Source organism: Chelonoidis abingdonii, chromosome 7, assembly GCF_003597395.2.
Source record: "Chelonoidis abingdonii isolate Lonesome George chromosome 7, CheloAbing_2.0, whole genome shotgun sequence".
Taxonomy (NCBI): Eukaryota; Metazoa; Chordata; order Testudines; family Testudinidae; genus Chelonoidis; species Chelonoidis abingdonii.
The window spans coordinates 12,868,086-12,895,098 of NC_133775.1; the positions used below are offsets into that span (position 1 = coordinate 12,868,086).

Genomic DNA, 27,013 nt, shown 5'->3' on the forward strand with positions numbered 1-27,013 from the left:
CAGACTGTCATACGGAAGACTCCAATTTGGGAGTGATTCTACTATCCTTATTTCCCTGGCTGGAACTTGAAAGCATCATGGGTGGTGAGGAGAGAGAGGAGGCAGTTTTCTTTCTATTTAAGTCTCTGGCAAACTGTCATTCATTTCAGTGGATGCTGGGATCGTACTCACAGAGAAGACATACTTAAACTCCAAACGTGAAGGGTGCCACTGCCTTTAGAATGATCACCTAGTGGTAGGATCATGGAGCAGTATGAGTGCATGCCTCAGGCCCAGCAGTAAGGTACTGTCAATGACAGCTGCTAATGGGTACTGGAATTAATTGTTTAGAAGGGGAGATTAAATGGTTGCCCCAGATGGAATGACAAGATGAGGCAAAAGCCAAAGAGATCATCCAGCCCTGGCATTCACATCAGGCCACTCAACTAGGCCCAATGAAGGCAGAACCCATGTCCAAATCCTGGTTGTTACTGGGAAAAAGGTTGCTACTGGGAAAAAAAGATTATAGCAGTGAAGGACTTCAAAAGGGAAAGGTATATAAAGCAACAAAAACAGGAACAATACCTGGTATCTGAGTGTGTTAAATTCAGGTGACCGACATGTAGCAATCTCTCACGAGATAATGGGTGGTCTCGGGTAAGTGGATTTCCTGTGTGGATGAGTAGACTCTGTCTACAGACAGGTACTGAGCTATTTGTCATCTCCATGTCCATCATGTTCTTCTTCTCGGAGATCAAATTACAGTGGCTGTATCCACCATTCACTGTTAAATAAATTAAAAGAGAGAGAGAGAGAGAGAGAGAAAAATAACCATAAGCTTCTACCCATGGATGCTGCCATATCAATTATCATTCTCAGTTATTCCCACTTTTGTCTCCTCTCATGAAAGCATTATAATTACAACAGCAAAGAATGTTAAGGGTTTCACAATGAACCAAGAACTAATTCCAAAGGAATTAGTGTCCAGAACTTATTGCTCCTGTTCCTCTTTTTAAAGATGAGGCTGTTTTTCACTTCATATGTTAGCTTTAAAAAAAAAAACGTGATAGGTTCCTTTTCTTCTACATTTTTTGGGGGCAGCAGGAGGCAGCATTTCCTACATTTTTTGTTTGGTTAGTGTTGTTTTGGGGTTTATTCACTTATTTTGGTGGGATTAGTTGTTGGGTTTTTTCCTATTAGTGAAATTAATGGGGATAATATTAACGCAAGGGTCTTCTGCAGTCTAATTGAAGTCTTTATTTTTTTGTCTACACAGGAAAGTTATACTGGTGTAAGATGTGAAAACTAAGGTGTGATTTAAAACTGATAAAGTTACAGCAGCATAATTCCCCATGTAGATACACTTAACATGACCCGAGTGCCTTTTTGTTTAATTATTTTGGTTTAGCTTATGTCACTTGTAAGCTAAACCAAAAAAGCCACTTTAATAACAGAATAAGAGTGTCCACATAGTGAGTTATATCAGTCTAACTATACTGTTTTAACTGTAGCAGTATAATTATACTGGTAAAACTTTCCTGTACAGACATGCATACGTGGCAAAACTTTCCTATACTAGCATGCCCTTAGTATATGAAGGATCAGGGCATTAGTGAGGAGATTCTAGTTTATTTTCTCATGAAAAATGGGGAAAAAAATAAATATTTTCCATGTGTTTAAGTTTATTCATATTTTCAAAATAATCTATTATTTTTCTATATTCTTATTCTGCTATAGCTAGATCTGCCACATGTTTAATTTCACTCTTACACCAAAAGATGAGGGAAATGGACCAAAGATGCAGCAATCATTTTAAGAAATAGAATTCTGGATACATTTTCAAATCTATCCATGGACGTTAGATGCACAGATCCAAAAAAGACAGATGTGTTTAAAAACAGATGGCAAGATATAACCTAGGACTTAGATCCTGAGCCTGAAAACACCAACACACATGCTTAAATTTAAATATGTGAGTAATTCCACTGACTTTAATAGGACTACTCATGAGCTAAAAGTTAAGCATGTGGAAAAACATTTGCAGAATAGGAAGGGCCTTAAATTGCTAGCTACAAAAAAAAATCACTATAGATATTTATCATGATACGCTTATTGCACATGGGCTATGCCTTTAAAATACTAGATCATAAGTATGTCCATACTTGGTCAGATCAATGGTCCATCTAGCCCAGTATCTTGTCTTCTGACAGTGGCCGGTGCCAGATACTTCAGAGGTAATGAGCAGAACAGGGTAATTATCGAGTGATCCATCCCCTGTCCTCCAGTCCCGGCTTCTGGCAATCAGAGGATTAGTGATACCCAGAGCACAGGGCTGCAGCCCTGACCATCTTGGTTAATAGCCATTGATGGACCTATCCTCCATAAAGGTATTTAATTTGTTTTTGAATCAAGTTATACTTTTGGCCTTCACAACATTCCCTAGCAACAAGTTCCACGGATGGACTCTACACTGCGTGAAGAAGTACCAGTACTTCCTTCTGTTTATTTTAAATGTGCTGCCTATTACTTTCTGTGGGTGACTCCTGGTTCTCGTATTATATGATGGTTAAATAACACTTCTGGATTCACTTTCTCTACACCATTCATGATTTTATAGATCTCTATCATATTCTCCCATTAGCTGTCTCTTTTCTAAGCTGAACAGTCCCAGTCTTTTTCTCTCTCCTCATCTGGAAGCTGTTCTATATCCCTACTCATTTTATTGCCCTTCTTTATACTTTTCCCAATTGTAATATATTTTTTCTGAGATAGGACAACCAGAACTACACAGTATTCAAAGTATAGGAGTACCATAATTTATATAGTGGCATTATGATATTTTCTGTTTTATTATCTGTCCCTTTCCTAATGGTTCCTAATATTCTATTAGCTTTTTTGACTGCCACTGCACACTCAGCAGATGTTTTCACAGAACTATCCACAGTGACTCCAAGATCTCTTTCTTGAGGGGTAATAGCTAATTTAGACCCACATCATTTTGTATGTACAGATCTTTGTGGAGCCCACTATTTTGCAGTTTGCAGTCAAAGGCCTGATCCTGCAGTCCTTATGCAGGAAAAATCAAATGGAGTCTTGCTTGTGCAGAGTAGGACTGGAGCTTTGATCTGAAAATGTGTTTGTGTCACAGTAAAATATTTTAAAACATTTCCTTTTATTAGCCACATCTATATTTGGAAACTGACCCCATTGCAAAGAATGGCTGTCAGCAATAGATCTTCCTGAACTAGAGTTGAAAATGGTTTGTGTTACTGTAGATGAAACAAAACCATTTTCAGTATCATTACAGAAAGTGTGACTGCGACATGACTCCACCAAGTCTCAGGGTATGTCTACATTGCAATTAGACACCCACAGCTGACCCTTGCCAGCTCATTTGGCCTTTTGCGGTTCAGGCTGAGGGGCTATTTAATTTCAGTGTAGCCATTCTGGTTCAGACTGCAGCCTGAGCTCTGGGACCCTCCCATCTTGCAGTTTAGACATACCCTGGGTCACACTGTCTGTAACATGCCAATTTTCCAACGTAGGGTTTTGACTCATAAGGTGGAACAAATGGTCCATATGTGGCAATTCACACTTTAAAATGTCACTGAAAATGGTATGGCAAAAGAAATGGTATTCATCATGCACTGACTATAGTCTAATTGAAATAACCACTTCTAAGAGGTTGGCACACAGGTCTGGAACTGTGAAGAAAGTTTAGAGATGGTTCCAAGCATAATGGCCTGATTTTCACGTCCACTGCAGTTTTGGGACATGAAAAGTATGTGAACATCAAGTACACATTTTTTCTGAAGTTAACATACCATTCTAATTTGGGTTATTGCTGCTAATTGAACATATTTCTTGAAAATGTTAAAACAATCCTTTCTGCCAAAGAAACACTTGCAAAATACCCATTCTGCAAACTAAGATACATCTCTATATGTGTGTGTGCGTGCATAATCAGGAACAACTCACTGAAATGAGCCAGATTCTCCTCTCATTTACATATACTTAAGTGGAATTACCTCTATGCAACCTTTATACACAATTTCTATCATTCTTTCATACTTACATACATTCTAACATTCACATTTACCTTATTAGCCATCTGTTGTGATAGTATCAGGAATATCATGGTATATAGCATTTATAAATCTTTTCATGAGATAAAGGTAATTAACAGTGAATATATGAAGTTCTGCACTTTTTCAAAATGGCTGCCCTTTCTCTTTGTTGGATCAAAGCCACAGGCTGTGCTCTGTTAAAACGGCCATCATTTCCCTACAGCTTTTGACTGTGAAGCTCTGCTTAAAGATGTCTTTCCTTTTCCATGTTTCCAACGGCACAGAAGCTATGCTACCCGCCAGGAAGATGGCTGCCCCCTGTGCCATCAGGATGCATAGTGAGACATTGAGTTGCTGTCAATGGAATTTAAATGGAACCAGGTTCAGGGCTCTAGTGAATATGAGAGAGGGGATAATCATTGGCTTTCCAGACTATGGAAGGCAGGTAAATCTTGGAGGTAAACTTTGAAAATCCACGTCTTTTCTGGTCTGGAAGACTCTCTGATAACTGGAGAAATAGTGAAAACGATGGCAACACAACAGTCAAGAAAATCAAACCTGAGATCTTGAGAGGGGAAGAGGTTTTTAGTCACACTGTTTAAAACAATGTTGTTTGTTTACTCCGTAAACACCTATTTCACTTCAATGACTAACTTACATTTTTGGGAAATCAGAACTTTGTTAAAGATTCAAACCCTATCCTTTCAATTAGGGAATGCCAGGCTTGACATTCCTGATATTGCTAAGGGAAGAAACAAGTGAAGGAAAAAATTGGCAGATGATGGGAGAAGAACTTTCTGGCCATAATAAAAGGCAAAAAAAAGGACATAAGCCTTTGTACAAAGTATTTGCCATTCAGCTTTAAAACTTCTAAACTCTGCTATCACTATATCTACAAAAACAAGTCACCCACTTTCTCTTCTCTGTTCATGTTACATAAGGCTGAGCTGTCAAGTAAAGACTGATTTTCCTTTCACTTACATCAGTAGTGTTACTCCCGTTTACTGAAATCAGAGTTGTCAGCGCTAGACATTGCTGAAAATTTTCCATGGGTTTTTGCCTCAACTGTGTGTGTGTGTGTGTGTGTGTGTGCGCGCGCGCGTGAGCGTGTGAGAGAGAGTGAGAAAGAAAAGTATCTGCTTTCTGAGGACAATTTTGACTTTTCGTTAAAAAAAAAAAAATCCAAAAATTGAAAAGTGGTTTTTTTTCGGTCTGAAAACTAAAAAGTTTCACCCAGAAACATTAGGCCAAAAGTTTTGATTTGGGAATCCTGCTAAGTTACCTCATGGGAATTGTAGTTTGGCTGTCTCTTGGCCCATTCTGATCAAATGGCTGGGCTCCCCAGCTGGACTACATCTCTCATGATGCATCACCGTACCTCAGGAAGAGGGGAGGCCATGGTGCACCATGGGAGATGTAGCCCAGGGACCATGGAGGAGAATGGGAGCATGAGGCATCACCAAAACAAGGGCATAATCAGACCCTGTTATTAATTTGCATATAGTCCTATGTATTGAGTGTTTAAAAATACTGAAAATTTTTCTTGGGAAGAACTTTCTGTGCATCTTTAAAAGCCACACCTCCCGGATATAATGGCAAAGCTGGGAAATATATCCCTCCAATGACATCCTAGCCCTGGTTCCTGAAATCTAAGCCATGAGTCATTACTTATTTCACTGGCTGAAAATAAGATGTTGGCTACAGAATATCCATTGAAAGTGTTCTTTATATCCTGGATACGATCAATTGTCTTTTATGTTTTTTCATTTATACCTGACCAGTAATAAAAACAGCCGCTCTTTCTTTTTCAGTCTCTGGATGATACAAGTCTGAAATTCATTAAGGACTTTCTAAAAATGTATTTTAACAATTTTATCATATTATCAGAACACAGAATTCAGCAGTACTAACCTGTAGCAACACATCAGAAAACACTGATATTGATTTGTTTGAAGAGGGAGATTTCCTAGAATAACATTAACACTATCCACATGCTGTCAAAAACAATTATCTTTTCCAATAGCTGTCAAATCATGAAACTCTTTCCCCCGGTCCCCTGCATAAAGAAGCTGAGTACTCAAAAGCCAAATCCACAAGATTATGCATGTTAGAATTTCAGCCAACCTGCTATATGTTTATCTTCACAAAGTACCTTGTAGATTTGTTAACTTGGGCTCGGAACAGACTGTCTAACATAATCTCATATCGGGTCACCTTTGCACAATGGCATCTTTAAAAACGTGCCAACCATATGGCAGCTGACATAACAGGAGACAAGTAATGACATTAAAAGTATCACCTTCTTCCAGCAGCAAACCTAAATTAGAAAGGAATTGCCTCTGAATACAGCTGGCCAGATTCTGAACTTAGTTACACCATCATAGACAGAAGTAACTTGACTGCCTTAAATAGAGTTAGTCTAGTTTACACCAGTGTAATTTAGAGTAGAACCTAGCCTTTTGACAACCGACTTTTTTGTACAATCTTAACATCATTGGCTGGTAAAAGACTGAAGTATTTTCCATGCCCAAAACTGGAGTTCCTCTTTCAATTGGCATTAGCGGGCCTTTAACCTACATAGTGTAACTTACCAATGACAAATGGAAAAAGAGCACATATTCCCTACCTGTATGAAAGGTTTACCCTTATTTCAGCAGAACCATAATAATTCCATAAATTCATATTAAAAATTAATCCAAATTTACAGAGAGTAAACCTAATGAAACTAGAAGGTGCCTTGGTTTCCAGAAGGATCTCATGGAAATGGAATCCATAACAACTTAACTTTTTTCTCTCTTTTTTTTTTTTTCTCTTTTTTTTTTTTTTCCCTGTCTACCGCGTTTGGGTTTGTATTTTTAGTTTAAATGCTTAAGAAGGAAATATAAAAGATTTATCCAGAAGTATAAGAAAACTTCAATCCTTCAAATCCTTCCATATGAATAATCAAATAGTTTCAAACTCTGATCTGTCATCATTTTTATTCTGATGTAATTGATGTCAGTGGAATTGACTCCATTGGACATATGGCTTCAGTGCAGTTGCTCCGAATTTATACCAGCATAAATCAGATCAAATTCAGAGCCACTGGCTTTAAAGAGACTGCTCATTTGAGTAAGGGCAATTTACATATGTAAAAACTATTCTCATCAATTAGAATGTGCAGGATTGAATCCTACATTTCTTCTTCTGTGTGAATTTTACTTAGAAATGTTCAGAAATAGAACATCTTCCCCTTCCCAACCAACGTAAACCTGCCTGAATAACCAGAATAATAAGTATTAAAACCAAAAAAACTAAATAGCAGTAGCTCTTTTCCCTCCCCAGGGAACACCTCATTCCTTTTTCATTTAGGCTGTGTATACGGAGGTTTCATTCTGGTTGATAAAATTCACCATTAGGCCTTCAGCCAGATGGGAGTGAAGTCTTATTGAAAGGATAAGTGCTCAACAACAAACATACGCTGCAGTGCTTTAGAACTTACCTAATTAAGGCCAATGAACAAATAACTGGAATGACATATAATTTAAATGACTCATATTCAAAACAGAGATAGGTTTGAAATATTTGCCTAACATACTTAGATATCCTCAGAGCATTGTGGGTTTTGTGGTGACTGCTAACCAGGTGATTTACTTTTTCTTGGTGCTTCATTCGCTTTAATTACATTTTAAATATTTTGCCATCCATCCCTGGGTGTTTGGGATAAAAGATCCAGAATCCACCTATGACATCTCTGAAAAATAGAACACTATATTTGGCACCATTACTGATGCCATAATCTTTTTGTGGAAGACCAAAAGGCTACTAGATTTTTCACCCAATGGTGAAATTAATCAGTAATAGAACAGACCATGAAAGGCCCCCAGTGCAACAGAATTGCTAATGCCAGGGTGCCAACACAACAAAATTGGGTAACCTGGAGAAGGGATGCAAAGGGACTCTATGTACCATCTGTCTGGCAGAGCAGAACTCTGCATCAGCTAGGCATAGCCCACCAAAGTAGATAAATCTAGTATCAGGATTGGGGTCATAATTACAGTGTAGCTGGAGAAGCCAATGTGACCCCTGTACACCTCATAATTTTAGAAGTTATTGCAGAAAGGCTGCAGAGCTGCTTTTGCTCTGATGGCGGGTTACACAGTGCACTCCATTGCTCCCACAAAATCCACAGAAAGCTTCTTTACTCTGGCTCTGTTCATGGCATGATCGGAGAAATGTCACCTAAGGTCATATCTACACTGGGGAAATTAAAAAAATAAATTTCAGACCAATTCTGGGACTGATAAGCTAAAATAGTGTTAAGACTGGTGAGATCCACTGCGTAAGCAGGGCTCTGTGGCTCAGAACCATTTCTACCATTATTTCAAGTGACGTTGCTGAAAAAACATGTATAATTTAAATGATTGTGGAAACAGTTCAGGCCAGTTCAGGTCCCGCAGTTTCAGCGGCAATTCAGAGGCAGGAATGCCAATGGTGCAGGACTGGTGGACCTCCTGCAAGCATGCTGCCAAATCTGCATGACCAACGGACCGCCCGCAAGTGCACCACTGAGTCCGCGTGACCAGCAGACCAGCACACTGCCGAATGCTGCCTGCCTGCCATGCTTGGGGCGCCAAAAATAAACAGGGCAGCCCAGGCCAGTTGGAGTCTTTTCTAAACTATGGTTCCTGCACTGGTTTAGCTGAATCAGTGGTAAAACCAGTTTGAATTTGGGGCTAAGTTTCCCAATTTATCATCTTCCTTCTTTAATTGTGGACACCAGAACTGGACACTGTAGTCCAAAAATGGTCACACCAGTGCCGAACACAGAAGTAACATAACCTCCTTACTCCTAACTTGATATTCCCTTTTTTATGCATCCAAGGATCGCATTAGACATTTTGGCTACAGCATTGCACTGGGAGCTTATAATCAGCTAATTAACCACCATTCCTTCCCTTCTCCACAAGTCTGTTTCAGAATCACTGCTTCCCAGGACAGAGTCTCTTCATCTTGTAAGCATGGCCTACATTCTTTGTCCCTTGATGGATACAATTACATTTGGCCACATTAAAATGCCTAGTTTGCTTATGCCTAGCCAGTTCTGTTCCTCCAATCCATGTTTTATCTGCAAATTTTATCAATACTGATTTTATGTTTTGTTCCAGGTCATTGATAAAAATGTTAAATAGGTCCAAGAACCCATCTCTGTGGGACACCACTAGCCCACTTCCTCAGCCCATTTACACTTACATTTTGAGACTTGTCAGTTAGCCAGGTTTTAATTCATTTAATGTGCCATGTTAATGTTTTATCATTCTAGTTTTTTAGTCAAAACATCATGTTATCATGTGGTACCAAATCAAATGAATGACAGAAGACTATATCAACACTATTACCTTTATCAATTAAACTAGTAATCTTATAAAAAATTGTCTAGTTAGTATGATAAAAATAAAAGATAAAAGATATCAACTTATTGATTTATTTGTGTGACTGAATACAAGAGGACCGGGGAACTCAAGCAAACTCAAAAAATCAAGGGGAAATACCCGTTGAAATAACTCATACGGCATCAGTCTATTAGAATTTGTGAAAGATAAATATATTCCATGTATATATTTTTTTGCAAATGTGAATCACAAATGTTGGCCACATCTATATTTATTATTTCATGTTCAATTTATTTTTTTAAATCAAACTATTTGGTTTGTCCTTTTCCCCCCCACATTCTGTGGGATTTCTTTTTACAGATTACGCACAACATGATGAAAGAGTAAAAAAAGTGGGACAACATTACTGCAGAAAGACAGAGCATTTCATTTTACATTGGTCCAAACTAAAATAGCCTGAAAATATTCCAGCATTGTCTAGAGATCTGCAACCCTTTTATTAGTATTGGCATGACATGGAGTCCAATACATACAAACAACAGCAGCATACAAATGCAGTAATGATACTTAATATTTTTTATCCTCAAAGGGTTTTGCAAACGTTAGCTAATTCACAACACCAAAATGACTCTTCATCACACCCATACATACTAAGTCAGCAAAGCCCAGATTCAGGAAAGCGCTTAAGCAATCACTGAAGTCCATCCCTACTCTGGAATGAGCATAAGTCTCATTGACTTTGTATGTTTAAGTGCTTTCTTGAGTCAGGACCTAGGTGTGTAATATTTTACATATTGGTAAATTGAGGCTCAGACAAGTTCAGTGGCTGGGCCGAGGACAGAGTCTGTATCATGGCCAGGATTGAAACTCAGGAATTCCTGGTTCTCAGTCCTAACCTCATATCCCCAGACTTTATGCTCCCAACAGAATAGAGCAGTGGTTGGCAAACTTTTTGGCCTGAGGGCCACATCTGGGTATGGAAATTGTACGGTGGGCCACGAATGCTCATGAAATTGGGGGTTGAGGTATGGGACGGGTGCAGGCTCTGACTGGGGGTGCAGGCTCTGGGGTGGGGCCAGAAATGAGGAGTTCAGGGTATGGGAGGGGGTTGGAAATGGGGGGCGGGGTTTGAGGGCTCCAGCTAGGGGTATGGGCTTGGGGGGGGAAGAGGGGTTGGGGGTGCAGGAGGGTACTCCAGGCTGGGACCAAGGGGTTTGGTGGGCGGGAGGGGGTCAGGGGTGCAGGCTCCAGGCAGTGCTTACCTCAAGCAGCTCCCAGAAGCAGCTGCATGTCTCTCCTCCAGCTCCTATGCAGAGGTGCAGCCAGGTGGCTCAGTGTGCTGCCCTGTCCACGGGCACCGCCCCTTCAGCTTCCATTGGCCATGGTTCCTGGCCAATGGGAGCTGCGGGGACAGTGCTTGGGGCATGAGCAGCATGCAGAGCCCACTGGTTGCCCCTATGCATAGGAGCCAGAGGGAGGACATGACGCTGCTTCCAAGAGCCACACAGAGCCACAGCATGTGTGGAGCAGGGCAAGTCCCAGACCCTGCTTCCCAGCGGGAGCTCGAGGGCCGGATTAAAATGTCTAAAGGGCTTGATGTGGCCCTCGGGCCATAGTTTGCCCACCTCTGGAACCAGGGGCGGCTCCAGGCACCAGCGCAGCATGCACGTGCTTGGGGCGGCAAGCCATGGGGAGTGGCCTGCCGGTCGCTGTGAAGGCTACAGGCAGGTGGTTTTTGGCGGCACGCCTACGGGAGGTCCGCTGGTCCCGCGGCTTCGGCAGCAATTTGGTGGCAGGGATGCTGATGGCGCGGCACCGGCAGACCTCCCACAAGCATGCCGCTAAATCCACGTGACCAGCAGACCACCCGCAGGTGCACCGCCAAATCTGCGTGACCAGCGGACTGCCCGCAGGTGCACCGCCAAATCTGCATGACCAGTGGACCGCCCGCAGGTGCACCACCGAATCTGCGTGACCAGCATACTGTCCGCAGGTGCACCGCTTGTGCTTGAGGAGGCAAAAAACAGAGCCGACCCTGCCTGGAACAGAGATACAAGACCAAAAATGTGCATCATACCTAGATGTAGTAATTAGTAGAGAGTCTTTTCCAATCCACACAAAATATAGGTCTGGTCTTCACCTCAGTTATTGGTGAAGGCAACCCCAATAATATCACTGGTGAAGCATGTTTGGCCATTTTCGGTAATCGTTATTTTACTTCTTCACGGTTTGTATTTTAATAACAGGAAAAAATGTTAAAATAAATGTTTTAGGAAAATTAAGCTCTCACAATATGATTTTCATTAAAAAGGAAATCCTAAAGCTTGCTAACAGGCACATGGAGGATATAAGCTTTGTCCAGTGAAACATGGTGTAATTCCTTCTTTAAAAACATCAAAAAAGCATGAATGAATAGAAGTCTAATTCTCAAGGTTTTTGATACATGGGCTATAGTTATACGTTTGTCAATGCTTTGCAGAACAATAGCAAAGAGGGGCTCCTCTCTGGACCCATCAACAAGTATATCTAAGATGATGCAAATATAACCCTATACAGTAGGGATGCCCACCCCATGCACTGAGGGCCACATACATAATTTGCCACTCCAGAGCCTACACCCCCAGCCAGAGCCTGCACCTCCTCCCCTACTCTGAACCCCTCAGCCCCAGCCCAGAGACCCCTCCTGCACCCCAAACACCTCATCCCTGGCCCCAGTCTTGAGCCCACATCCCCAGCTGAAGCTTGCCCCCCAACCCCCTGCCCCAGCCCGGTGAAAGTGAGTGAGGGTGTGGGGGGAGAGTGAGTGACGGGAGCGGGGAGGGGAGTGAGTGGGGACGGGGTCTTGGCAAAGGGGTGGGGCAGGGGTGTTTGGTTTTGTGGAATTAGAAATTTGGCAACCCTATGTACAATCCTGATGCCAACACAATCTAACAACAACACTGCAAAACTCTTGAGCAGCAGGCAGCCATTAATGTGCCTAGAGAATGCTTCTCAAACCAACATCTTCAATACAGTGGAGAAGGGACACACTCCTAACTTTCTCTCATTCAGCTAGGAATTTGTTATGATCTACACACTGTAGCAATCCACTTACTTTGTGATAAAATGGTGAAGGGCCAGAATTTGATCAGCTGCTGGGTACATACAGAGGGAGTACTCCGTGAGGAAGGGTCTGTTAAACTTTTTGCAATGAACAACAGCTTTATTGAACCAACAAACTTACGAACAATGCTGCATATTCTTATATGCCAGAAGAGTCCTTATACTGACTAACTAGATGCACAACACATATATATGTCCTGCCTTTATACAGATCTGCTATAAAAGGAGCTATTCACAATTGCAACAAGGACTACACTGGACTGGCACGCTAGAGGGATTAGCACTCCAAAGGGACTGGAGAAACACTGGAGAAGATGGTTGTCTGTTTACTTTTGAAAAACACTTTGTCATCATGAGCAAGACATGGAAGAAATGTCCAGGAGCAATGGGAACAGAGGGAAAACAGTGGTGTATATGCACTGTACCATTACTTGGGGAAAAAACCGTAGCATAGAGATCTCTAATGGAAGAGTGGATTTAAAAGTGATAGGCCTTACATAATCTTCAGGCCCTGAAACACTGGAAAGTGATGGGAAGGACCCCACAAATGCATTTTTTCTGCCATAGTCACATGAATGTATTTAGCGTGACGTAGCGTTTGTGCCCAGTCAACAAGATGAATGTTGTTTACTTTCATTTCTTTTAATGCAGTAAACATTAGCACTAGTCTCGGCTCCAGGTGGCTTTTTCCTTCCTAACTCCAGCAGCTGGTCCATGCAAAGAAGTCCCATTAGCTAGTCATAAACAAAAGAAAGGAGGAATAGGCTCATTTTGTCTGATCAAGTTCATGTTTTTGCTTAAGCTGAAAAGAAATGCAAGAGATCCAAGACTAAGAATAGACAAGAAAATGTGAACTGCAAAAAGGAGTTATTGTGGCTTTTAAAGGCAGGAAATATTCTCTTAATTAATTAATCCACAAGATTTGAAATAGCCATAACCTTCCATTTCCAGTCCTGTGGTATAAAATATGCCATCAACATATGGAACAATTTCTACATATGGGAGTAATGCCTAGTGACTTCAGTTGATGTCAGAAAAATAATAAAGACTAAGCTTTTACAGTATCCCAAATACAACAGTTCCCTGGATGGAATTAGGTTATTCTATTGCACATTTATTTAGTTATGGTTAGATATTGTCTTTAACAGCCATTGTCACTGTTGGGAACGGAGACATATTTAGGCCGAACAGATGCCTGCTGTGAATTTAAGAGTCTGTCCTGATAATGTTAAACAGCAAAAGTATAAGTTGAACTGGGTATGTGACAGAAATTGCAGAGTAATCATATTTAGTTTTGTGCATGTATAAGAAATTACAGCGTAATCGTGTTTGTAAGAACAAGAAAAGGTAAGGTAACTAAAAAGCCAGAAAAGAGTGGTGTGAACTCACACTAAACCTGTCCTGACAGGGGTGAAGAATTAATATGGAAATGAGAGACTAATACACATGTATAAAAAAAGATAACAAAAAGTTATAAATAAGTTTGTGTAACAAAGGGAGGTCGAAGCTGTATTGTGTGATGCTGGAGGTTACTGTGATGAGACTGTCTGGATAAGCTTCCCACTTGTGAGTAACTGATCACTATTCTCGGAGTGTTTTGCCATAGTAAGTATTTGTTAGACCCATTTGCTGAGTAAGTGAACCCCAATCTACCTCAATCCAATAACTACACTGGGGGGAAGATGTAGAGGGGTACACACCACTGTCAGTGACTAGAGGCATTCTGCTTACAAGGGACAGATGCTGGCAGGATGGCTCTTGGGGAATGCTGGTTAGAGGTGTGCAGAGTATGCTTCTCCCAGTGCTGGCCCAAATAGGGAAGGGAGAATGGGGCAATGGTCACACCCTGCTCCAGCTGGTCATGCCCCCTTTCCAATGTCTTGCACCACCAACTGTGCTATGCTGCCCCTGGATCTGACTTGCGGGAAGGACAAACAAACATCAGAATCCTGGCTGCTGCCTGCAAAAGTGGAGGGAAGGGTCCCTACCTTCTCCCCTTTTCTGGGCATTCATAATCCAGTCCTTATTATAGTTCCACATACCTACCTGGTATTTACCCAGCTCAGACACAACAGAGAAATATAGCATTCTACTGATATACTGTATAATACTGTCACTTCCACCTTGCTCTGCATGGATTCACAGTTCTCAACCCCAGCTGAAGCCCATCACACCATCTGGGTGCTGGCCCATTCCATTTGAAACGCCAGGAACATTCACTGCATTGTATAATAACTGGCAGCCGCTGACAGCCTGTTTGGGTTTCAGCTTTCTGCTCCTTCTAATCAGGTCGACGGGCAATCTTGTGCTCCCACTGTCCAAGGGAACCATGACAAATCCAATACTTTGAACCAATTTCATTGTGCATATCCATACAAGAAAACATAACCCTACAGCACGCACACACATCTCTCTGTCGTCAGTTTGTCTTTATTTATTACTCTGAATTTGAAACGTCGGGGTTTTTACAGCAGACTGTATTCAGACAGGCCCAAGAGAGGAGGAGAACTACAGAATAGTTCTCTCAATACAGAAGTTCACACATTTTGTGATGAAGGGCACCTGAATTTTCTCTAGTGTGGATATGATTTAATAGTAATTTAATGCAACTCCTTTGAGCAGAAAGTATCTTTTCATACACACAAATTAAGCACGAGTCTATTTTTTACTGTTTTTTCCTTGAAGTAATTTAATTCACTAATAACCAACATATGTTTCCTATGGCTCACATGCCGGCTCCTTTCTTTCCCATTTCTTACTAAATTCTCCTTACACTCAGAGGTCTCTATTCCCATATATTTAACTCTCTCTATTTTATGGATCTTCTAGATACTCTGCCAGGTATACATCCCTATGGACATTAAAAACACAAGAGTGTGCACTGACATAGAGGTTGGGGATTGCCATATGGTACCTTGCACATGCATTGTGTCAACATATATGTCCACATAGCCCAAAAAAGAACTTATGCACCATCCTTCTCAATCAGGGGTGATGCTAGGGGAGGCTTCTGGGGGCTATAGCCACCCCAAAATTTGCCTTAGCTCCCCTGTAGCCACCCCTTCCAGTTCAAAGGTCAAAAGTTATGCAGAAGTAAGGATAGCTTCATATGGTTTTGCCACCCTTACTTCTGTGCTGCTACCGGCAGCAGCGCTGCCTTCAAATCTGGCACTGGGCCAGCAGCTGGGCCTTCAGAGTGGGGCAGCTCACATTCCACCCAAATACATTCCACACCCTCTAATGTTAAAAAAAAAATTTGTGCCCACAAGTTGTGTATCACATCCCCCCAATTTTCTGTCTAGCCCACCTCAGCCTTCCCTACCCCCCACCAGGAAGACAATGGCACCACCCCTGTACTCAACAGTATTTTAAATATATATACATGCCAAGCATAGCCAGACCAATACTGCTTCCTTCATGATGTTCAGTTACCAGGAAAAGGATTCAGAAGTATGGAAGTAGTGTTGCAAAGCCACTAACAGCCAAGGAAAGTCATTTCTACAAAGACAGCCTCATCTCACAAGCTCATACAGTGTCATGTGGGAGAGGTAAACTTTAAATTGAAGAAGCAGCTGATGTCCAAAAGCATCCAGACTTTTATTATAGAAAAATAATCTCAAAGGACACACACATCACCATACACACCACACACACATGCACGCGCACTCCAGCTCAGAGCCGTCGCCTCTCAAGTCTCTGGCCCCCCCAAAGGTGAGAATTCAGCTCCTTTCCTAGGAAAGGCTTTGTGATTGTTTGTTCTCCACTGAATTCTTCACTCTGAGTTCATCTGCTTATAGGACCTTTTCCAGCGCACTCTCCCAGGGACAAGCAGCACCTTCCTTCTGTTAGCTATCAAGTATTGTTAACTCTTACTATGTTTTTCCCTGGTTTTCCCATTCTCTTATTCTAGGAGGAGAGGACACAAGTTCATCTCAGAGAGGTAGCCGTGTTAGTCTGTATCAGCAAAAACAACGAGCAGTCTTTGTGGCACCTTAGAGACCAAATTTGTTTGGGCATAAGCTTGCGTGGGCTAAACTCCACTTCATCGGTTGCATGGAGTGCTAAATACAGTAAGCAATATATAGATCACATCAAAAGATGGGATTTGCCTTACCAAGTGTGTGTGGGGGGGTCAGTGCTAACGAGGCCAATTCAATCAGGGTGGATGTGGCCCATTCCCAACAGTCAACAAGAAGGTGTAAATATCAACAGAGGGAAAATTACTTTTTGTAGTAACCCAGCCACTCCAGGTCTTTATTCAGGTGTAACTTGATGGTGTCAGGTTTGCAAATTAATTCCAGCTCTGCAGTTTCTCATTAAAATCTATTTTTTAAGTTTTTTTGTTGAAGAATGTCCACTTTATCTCATACTCCCAACGTCACACACATCCCCACTCACACCTGTACACATTTTCCACAATCAGACCCCATTGCTAGCTGCTAATGTGCAGCCATTTCCTCAAGACCTGTGTGATTAATATTTTTCACATAAAAAAAAGCATTTCTCTGCAGTTTGGCATGATCTCTGGCAAAAATGCAATTCAAACCCCATATGAGACTCCTCCAACATGGGCTCTAAAGCAATTGCCTATTTCTTCTGCTTTTTCAAAAAGTACATTTGTTATTTTGGTTTCTTGACAACTTTTTGCTGAGGTTTTGGCTTTACTTTATGGTTTGACCATGAGTGTTTCAAGCCAAATAATTTACAGACAAGGTGTTATAACTGAAAGTTCTGGTTGTGAATAATTACACACTAGGAGCGAAGTTCACTCCTCTGCAAAGTGGGTGAATCATACCTACAGAGCAAAGAGGCCTTGTGCTAGCTCTCTGCACAGGGTATATTTCTCCCTGATGGTATGCTAATATTAAAGTATTAGTTTTCTAAACATAAAGGTTGAAAAGTCAGGTTATGCATAATCAAAGTCAGGCAACCAACCCTAACTCTCCCTCTCATGCAAGACACTGTCAGATTGCACAGAACCTCAGCTTTCATTTTAAAAATGTATGTTAGGCTTGTGAACAAAATCTTTCGTATGTGAACTGAATGCAATTGATGCAGTAAAATCTCCCCGCATCTGCAGACGGCTTCAGACAATAATTCAGTGGTGTGAATTTCCCTACCTCTATTAAGCTCATTGGATTGTCTGCTCTAAAGCTTGGTGCTAAGACTTCAACATTACCTATTCTGTTGCTGATCATTTTACCAGAAGGACTGGGGAAGGAGTGCAAATCATGCTCACAGGGAGGTGGGAATTGGGAGTAGCTGCAAGGAAGGAAAGGTAGAGGGAAGAACAGAGGAGACACAGATGAGAAAAGAGTGCTTTCAAGCAACAAAGAAACATGCACATCCATAAACTCTACTCCTCCCAAAGGCTAAGATCATCTCCACACTCTCTTCCTATTACTTGACACCTTGCCTGGGTAGCATAAATACAGCTTTTAGAATGTCATAGCACAATCATGACACTTTCTCCCTCTACCTTCCCAGTCCTGGAAATGCATGAATTGTCTGAAATTATTCTAATGTGCTGATCCAGTTGACCTACTGAAACTGATACTATGTTAATAAAGCCCGCAGTATATTAGCATGTGGTCACAGGGTCCAGTTCAGTTGTCAGTCAGGTGTAACTGTCAAAGACAATTGCATAGCAACATTATGAAACTGATATAAGTAAGATCAGTCTTCTATAGTTGATTATGTGATGATCCACTTTAAAGTCAAGCCAACACCTCCATTTTAAAGGAAGCTTCAAGCACACAGTTAGAGATGCTAAAGTTGCAGCTAGCAACTCTGGAAATCTTGGCGATTGACCGAATCAAGTAGTGAACCATAGAGGGAAGACTCTTGTTTGAACAGACCTGATTTAAAAGCCTTGGGCTGAGAAAGGCTTGATTGCTATGACTTTAGGCAAATTTCCCATCCCTTTCCTCCTTCCATCTTCACACTGTGCTAGCCTCGGTAACGATGGGCGATGATGATTTAAGTCTGGAATGTGTATTTTTATGTGAATTCGTTGCGGGAGAAAACTGCCAGGTTAAGAGCCCTGGAGACTGAAACCTTCTATTTATCCTCATAGCACATAGAGCATGCATAGAAGAAGTGCATGCTTCCTCATACTTCCATGTCAAGGTGCCTGAATCGTATACTGTGAGAACCATCTCTAAGGCTGAAAAATGGGAAGGTGGGACATGGAGGTCTAGAATGAGATGGACAGAGTTCAGACATTGAAGCAAATGGCCATAGCATATCAACATTGATAAAACACGCCCATTTGCTTTATAGATTTTAGCACAAGACGGGACTATCCAAATCATCTTGTGTGACCATCTATGTAACAACACAGACCATTGCATTTCACTAAATGATTCCTGGATCTAGCTCAATAACTTCTAGTTGAACTACAGTGTATCTTTTAGCAAGATATCCTGTCTTTACCTGAAAACTCCAAATGATGGAGAATTACCACAGCCCCTGGTGATCTGTTCCACTAATTCTGACTCCCAAGGTGCATCTTTACAGCCACAGGATCTCATTATTCCCGTTTGACATAGATTAACGAACCCTTGTGTCTCAGGTATCTTCTCCTTGTGTAGGTAATTACAGACCATGCTCAAGTCACCTCTTCATCTTCTCTTCAATAAATTATATAGATTCAGCTCCTTCAGATTTTTCATTGCAAGGCATATACTCCAGACCAGGAATCTTTCTTATAGTTCTTCTCTGAACCCAGGCTGTTCAATTTTTCAACATCCTTGTTAAGGTGTCAACACCAGAACTGGACATAGCATTAGTCCCATCAATGCCCGGTAATATCGCCTCCCTACTTCCGCTTGACAGTCCTACATTTATACATCCAAGTATCTTTTTTGCCACACTGGGAGCTCCTGATCATTTGGTTAAATTCTTGATGCTTCTGCTGAGGCTGCCAATTTTAGCCCACTATGCTTGCAGTGTTTTTTGTGACATTAACATGAGCCCAGGAATGAGGTCACCAATTTATACCACATCGGCAGCCAAATAATGAGCCAGGTTAGGTTCTGCTGCAGATGGGACTAACTCACTCCCCTGAAGACAATATGCACCACTGAAATCTATGGAGTCACCCAGTGGGTAAATGATAGGTTAGCAAAAACATCCCTTATTTTAAAGAAGGTAACAACTGCACAGGCTCAGTAGCCACTTATTAAAGTGAGAAAAATTCAGCATTTGACTTTTTAAAAACAAACAAAACAAAAAACAAACAAAAAAAGGCCCCAGCAATTCACAGCAAAGATTCACTGAATATGAGATTTCTGTTTTTTTAATGAAGCCATTTTTTGGTTTGCCTTGTTTTCTTTTAGCCAGAACACATCTGAACCCTAAGGCTGGCCGGCAACAGAAGGCAGAACATAACTAATTGAAGCCATTTAAAAAATAAACGAGCCTGGAACTGAGCATTATTGTGTGAAGTTTCAGCACCATGCCGGGCTGCAGCCCTTCAGAACCGAAATAACTGCTGAGAGAATGATCAGAATACAGATCACAAAAATACGGATTCACCATGCAGAAATTCGTGTGCTCCTGAACATGCTGACTGAAATATTAAAATGAGACAGTGTGGGGGAAAGAAAGGCAGCTCTTAGAAGTACCAAAAGAGAAAACTGAGGAAATGAAAAAGAACAGAAGTTCTCTCTGTTGTCATATTTTTCATCTGAGCTGATGCTGACATTGACCAGAAGAGAGAAGAGAACAGTGTAGCTCTAAAAATGGCACTCTAGATAGTGTGGGAATAATGTGTCACATTATTTCTAATGGGAGTTAGCTGCACTCGCTCTCCTGCTGGAATACACACTGGCAGGGAAAGACAAGGCTGGGCATGAACTGCAACCTTGTGAATGAGATGCAACTAAGTACAGGCATCTTCTATGCACCAATAGGGCCAAATTCCGGGCTCAGAGACATGTGCATGACTCCCCCTGATGTTAGGCCTAAGTCTGTAAATAACGCAAATGACTTCCCAGGGCTTGAGGCTGCATCTTATTTATTCAGTGAATTTTCTCTTCTGTAACAACAGGGGCTAGAAATGTATCTTGCTTCTGTGTAATGGAATTCCAACTATACACACACACAGAGCAAATGACTAGAGTTATGCCCCACCTTCTGTTAGCTGCAAATAAAATAAACAAGATACCAAATAAAACAATTCCTGGCTTTGGTTGGAATCTCTCCTGACCTTTCTTCAGGTCCTGTATATTAGATGCAGGTGTACATAGACTTGCTGCTACAGTCTATGGCCAATAGTATAGAAGTCACCACTTTTTTAGTCTATTTTTTCCCTTTAAGGTCCAATGAGTTCCCTAACTTCCCTTGCCACACAGCGTGAAATATTTAAAGCTGTCCGTGCAATATCCAGGGTACAATATCCCTCCTCATAGGCTCACTAAAGTGAAGACGGCAAAGGTGCCACCCAGTACCTTTTATTCCTGAACACAAGACAAAAATAGCCCACATAGATATTCGCATGAATTTCATGTTTCCTCATTGGACTTCTCAGTCTTTTGGAGGTGATCTCTTGGATGTGACATGTATAAATCTTCTATCTACAGACTCCCATAGTATCCTTCTGTTCCTTCTTTCCTCTCAATGTTGGAAATGAGCCTCTATCCTGTACATACCGCCAGAACCCCCCAGCTCCAAAGTATGGTTGCTTAGCAGCTACTGCTTCTACACTACCACTAGGTGAAACAACAGAGCTCAGAGACCTTAAAAACACCACACATTTATTCATGGCAAGTAATCATCAGCAATTCAAGGACTGATGCAGACAGTGCTACTGGGAGGGAGTTAGTAGAAGTCACCCACTTAAATTCTCCTATGAATGGATGGGGCTGAGGGTAATTATTGCCTATATTTTCATTAATATAAAAAAGTTTTAAAGCATAATTTTTAAAAGGTGCATGATGCTGAGCCTGGAGTTTCCATTCTCTCTAGGACATTCCGTAGCTCTCAGCATGCTTAGTATATCCAGGCACATCCAGAACATGGAGATGATAGTGCGCTGACAGGTTAGCACCGGAATAGAAAAACAAACAAACGGAAACCCACAGCTGAACTACCAGATGCTGGGGTCTGTCAAAGATTTTTTTGTATGAACCCACACACTCTGACTCGGATCTCAATCTCCACAATGCTCTTGCTTGTGTAACTCTTCTCTTCTCTTTTACTCTCTCCCCTGACATGCATAAAATGTCCTTATTCGACCTGGATTGGAGCATGCAACTTGCTTCTACTGTCCTTGATGAAAGTGCATAAAATGTCCATGCAAGAGATGGTAGGCCAGACCACAACAGCTGCTCTGGAGATGATCACAAAGCTGGCACTTGTGAGCTCTAGGACTGCAGAAGCGCAGAAGGAAAGAGCAGATCTTCAAAATGAAATGATGACAGGTTGGAATTTTAATAGGACACTGTTTTTCCTCTTTTTTTGATTAAATGTATTGGTTTAAAATGTTCCGGGTGCCCTGACCTGTAGGGGTGCTGTGACTGAATTAATTAGTTAAGATGCAACTGATCTATTAGCTACTGTAGACTCTGTAGCCCCTTCCATCCAAGAATCTCAAAGCATTATTATTTCAGGGGATGCTAAAACTCCAGTCTCACTGGAGGGCCTCAGCTGCAGAAGCAGGTGGAGAGTCCAGGTTTACCAGTCCTCCCCACTGGAAATTGCTCAGACACACTAAGTCCCAGTGCATCCCCCACAACCTAGCACCAGCAGGAGGAGTTTCAGGAGCAACTGTAAAAGCCCAGCTCCCTGTGTTATTCATCAGTATAATTGGGCATTCTCATCCCCACCAGCCTCCTGAGGCCACTTCTACCTTGGACTCTGGACATTCCTCACATTTTGCCCAGTGGTTGTTCTGACCTCCTCCCTCTTCTCTCCAGTCACCAGGGTCCCTCTGCTATCAACCTTGTCTCCCTGCATCTTCCATGCTCCTCTCAACCTCATAAGAATGGCCATACTGGGTCAGAGCAAAGGTCCAGCTAGCACAGTATCCTGTCTTCCAGTGCCAGAAGCTTCAGAGGGACAGAACAGAAAAGGGCAATTTATCTAGTGATCCATCCCTGTCATCCGGTCAGTCAGAAGTTTAGGGACACCCAGAACATGGGGTGTCTACCCTCTTGCCTTTCAATCCTTCTTTCTTCCCACCCTCTTGCATCTTCAACTCCTCTCCTCCCAGCTATCTTGCACACACTCACCTATATCCAAGAGAGACCCAGCCTCCAGACTATCTAACGACATTCAGCTATAAATAAAATGACATTTAAAACTAACCCAAACAAGGTGCTTGTAGAAGGTTCCACTACACTCTTAGTCTTGTTTTATTACCCTTTCCATTCTTGTATCGGTAAACTGGCAGGCTCTTGTACCATTCCAGGACAGGACCAGTGCCATCCTTGCCTCAGGGCACAACTCAAGAACTAACACAAACCAAATATACAGCCCATGAAAAGATGGGAGTTGCCTTACCAAGTGTGGGGGGTGGGGGACAGGGTTGGAAGGGACCTCAGGAGATCATCTAGTCCAATGCCCTGCTCAAAGCAGGACCAATCCCCAGACAGATTTTTTCCCCAGATCCTTAAATGGCCCCCTCAAGGACTGAACTCACAACCCTGGGTTTAGCAGGCCAATGCTCAAACCACTGAGCTCTCCCTCCCCCCAACAAAGTGCTACAGCAGCACAGTTGCATCGGTGCCTATGCAGTGTTTATAGTGTAGACCTGCTCCTACTGGTGTCTGTAGTGGGGCTCTACATCGGCTTACCTTTGTCTGTTAGGAGTGTGACTTTTTCACACCTCCGTGCAACAGAGTGGGAGAGAAAACACAAACAAAACTGAAAAAGATTGGTGAGAGAGACACCCACACAGCCTGAAGGAGCAGTTGAAAGCACCGTGGCTGACTCTGGAAGAAAGCTGGGAAGAGGTTTTGGGGCAGCAGTGCAGGCTGAAAAGAGTGTGCTTGCGGATGGGAGAAAAAGAAGCGGTTTCCTGACATTTGATTCCTTTTGCGTGTCAAGACATGGGACTTTGTATGTTCTTCGTAAATATACAAAACTATACCCAAGAAAATACCAGAGTCCATCGATTTCTACTTCCAACCGGAACAAACGCAGGATCCCAAAATTTGCCTAGCTGCTCAGCTCAAAAAGGGGCAGAATTGCTTACCAGGCAAACACAAGTTCCTGAGCCTGCCACAGTGGCCTCTACACATGTTCAGTAAAGACCTCTTTCCTACAACCATACTTGCTTGCTGCATCATTATTGCTAACAAAACAAGAGTCACAATCTGGTTTCTGGTTCCCTATTGCTGCAGAGGGAAGTAACTGGCACCAGCCCTCCCTTAGTGGGCCAGGTCAGTAGAGGGGGCCAGTAAGTTGAGGAAGGTGCAGTGTGAAGACCCAGCCCACTTGGCAGAAGACTGGAGAGCAGCAGTTCAGCAGAGGCTGCTCCCCTCAAGACATTGCAACCCACAACACAAGTAGTCCGTGTAGGGAGTGAGAGGGCTGCACATTCCCCATAGTCAGGGACACAATTTAGCCCTAAAAGTGTAATTTAATAGCTAGTTCATTTCTCAGACACTATCCTTTCAGTTTAAGAGAAAGAGAATTCTGCATCTGATCAGCAGATGGCCAGCACAGGGAACTGTAATTGGTGATAATCACGAGATTTTTATTTCAGTGACAATGCGTTTTCTGTAATTATTCCTCTGCTTTTAGAAGTTACCTAAATGCAGTCCTCACCGCTACAGAAGAAAAAAAAAATCCATTTCCAATGCCAACTTTCAAGCTGTTTTCATTTTTGTAGATGGAGAATATTGAAAACAGATGTGCAAACTGAACTTTTTTGCAGCATACTGTAAATGTTTTTAAAATGTGACTCTGGTACTATACATGTCAAACAGTTGAATTCAGGGTAGAGAAAGCTGCCAAAAGGAGAAGACAGATGAAGTTTAAAGTCAGTTTTGACAGATTAACTGCAGACGCTTTGAAGCCATAAATCAGATAGCCAGTCTATAAGAAGTTAATAAATGTTTTTTTCATATTTATTATCTCAAAGAGATATAGAAAAACAAACCAACACTGTTTTTGCAAAGCAAAGTCATACTTAGTTACTCATAGCACTATAACCAAGTAGCAGAAGCGTGAGCAAGTTTCATGCTCCATTATTTGCTCTAGCTGAAGACAGATAAAAGACAACTAACATTTGTTTTCAAACACACAATTTCCCAGCTTTAAGAATCATTGTCCACAGTAAACACTTGAGACGAATGCATTTTAAATGTACAAAAACACAGATTTGCTAACTAATCCTATTTATATCCGTTTTTAAAACATCTGTAATAAAATCATAGAAATGCAGGGCTGGAAAGAATCTTGAAAGGTCATCAAGTCCACTCCCTTTGTGGCGCCAAGATCAGATAAACCGAGTACATCCCTGACAGGTCCAACCTGTTCTTAAAAATAGACAATGGGGATTCCACAACCTTTCTTGGAAGCCTGTACTAGGACCTAACTACCTTTCTCATTAGAAAGATTTTCCTAATATCTAATCTGTATCTCCTTTGCTACAAATTAAGCCCATTACTTCTTGTTCTGTCTTCAGTGGACATGAAGAACAATTGATCACCATTCTCTTTATAAAGCCCTTCACATATTTGAAGATTGTTATCAAGTTCCTTCTACTCATAGGTCAGATTTTCTAATGCTTTTATCATTTCTGTTGCTCTCCCCTGGACTGTCTCCAGTTTGTCCATGTCCTTCCAAAAGTGTGGTGCCCAGAATTGAACATAGTTCTCCAGCTAAGGCCTCACCACTGTTGAGTAGAGAGGGACAATTACTTCTCATATCTTACATCTGACATTCCTATTAATACACCCCAGAATGATATGACCCTTTTTAGCAATTGCATCACACTGTTGGCTCATATTCACTTTGTGATGCACCAGATCTTTTTCAGCAGTAGTACCACCTAGCCAGTTATTCCCCATTTTATAGCTGCGCACTTGATTCTTCCTTCCTAAGCGAAGTATTTTGCACTTGACCTTATTGAATTTCACACTTCAGGCCAATTTTCTAATTTGTCAGGGTTGCTTTGAATTCTAATACTGTCCTCCAAAGTGCTTGCAACCCTTCCCAGCTTGCTGTCATCAACAAAGTTTATAACCATACTCGACACTCCATTATCCAAGCCATTAGTGAAAATATTGAACAGTATCAGATCTAGGTCTGAGTCCTGTGGGACCCTACTGTATACATCATCCCAGTTTGACAGTGAACCACTGAAAACTACTCTGAGTACATCTTTCAACCAGTTGTGTCTTCACTTTTATAGTAATTTCATCTAGTTTGCTCATAAAAATGTGATGTGATCTATCTTGATTTTAGTGACAGTCTCACATCTAACGTTTCCCCCCATCCACGAGGCCAGTAACCCTGACAAAGGAGGAAAGTAGGTGGATTTGGTATGATTTTTTTTTGTTTTTGACAAATCCATGCTGGCTATTTTTTATAACTCTATTATCCTCTAGGTCAGTGGCGGGCAACCTCTAGCAGGTCAAGGTAATCCGCTGGCAGGCTGCGAGACAGTTTGTTTACACTGACCATCCACAGGCACGGCCTCCTGCAGGTCCCATTGGCTGGAAACAGTGAACCACGGCCATGCCTGCAGATGGTCAGTGTAAACAAACTGGCTTCTGGCCCACCAGTGAATTACTTTGATGGGCCGCAGGTTGCCTACCACTGTTCTAGGTGCTTACAAACTGATTACTTAATAATTTGTTCAAGTATCTTGCCAGGTATCAAAGTTAGGCTGACTGGGCAATAATTTCCCAGGTCCTCTTTCCCCCTTTTTAAAGTTAGACACCACTTTTGCCCTTCTCCAGTCCTCAATGACCTCACTCAGCTTCCATGAGTTCTCAAGGATAGCTGCTTCAGCTAGTTCCTTAAGTATTCTAGGATGAATTTCATGAGGCCCTGCCGACTTGAATACATCTAACTTACTTAAATATTCTTTAACCTGTTCTTTCCCGATTTTGGCTTGCATTCTTTTCCCTTTGTTATGAATATTAATTGTGTTGAGTTTCTGGTTACCATTAACGTTTCTAGTGAAGACTGAAGCAAAACCGGCATTAAACACTTCTGCCTTCTGATGTCATCAGCTCTCTTTTCCCACTAAGTAGAGGACCTATCTTCCTTTTATCCTTCTCTTGCACCTAATGTGCAAGAAGCACTTCTTATTGCTTTTTATTGCAAGAGCTAGCTGTAAAACATGGTTACTTACCTTGTAACTCTTGTTCTTCGAGATGTGTTGCTCATATCCATTCCATTCAGTAGGTGTCTTTTGGTTTTGTGTTTATATCGGGTGTGTATTTTCGTTCTAGTTGGTTTTGTTGTTGTGTCTTATTTCTTTGTGACGTTGTTGTGTTGGTTTTTTGGTTATGTTCGTGTCTTGTTTGGTAT

At 41.7% G+C, this 27,013-nt stretch overlaps 1 protein-coding gene across 2 annotated transcripts in view; it reads right to left on the reverse strand.

The window, feature by feature from the left end:
* Window positions 1-27,013, reverse strand: part of GLIS1 (GLIS family zinc finger 1) — a 290,603-nt gene that overhangs the window by 157,421 nt on the left and 106,169 nt on the right. For both annotated transcript variants that reach the window (XM_075067626.1, XM_075067625.1), the window contains exon 2: window positions 565-763. In XM_075067626.1, coding sequence (XP_074923727.1) covers window positions 565-763 — 199 coding nt within the window. The remainder of the gene's footprint in view (window positions 1-564; window positions 764-27,013) is intronic.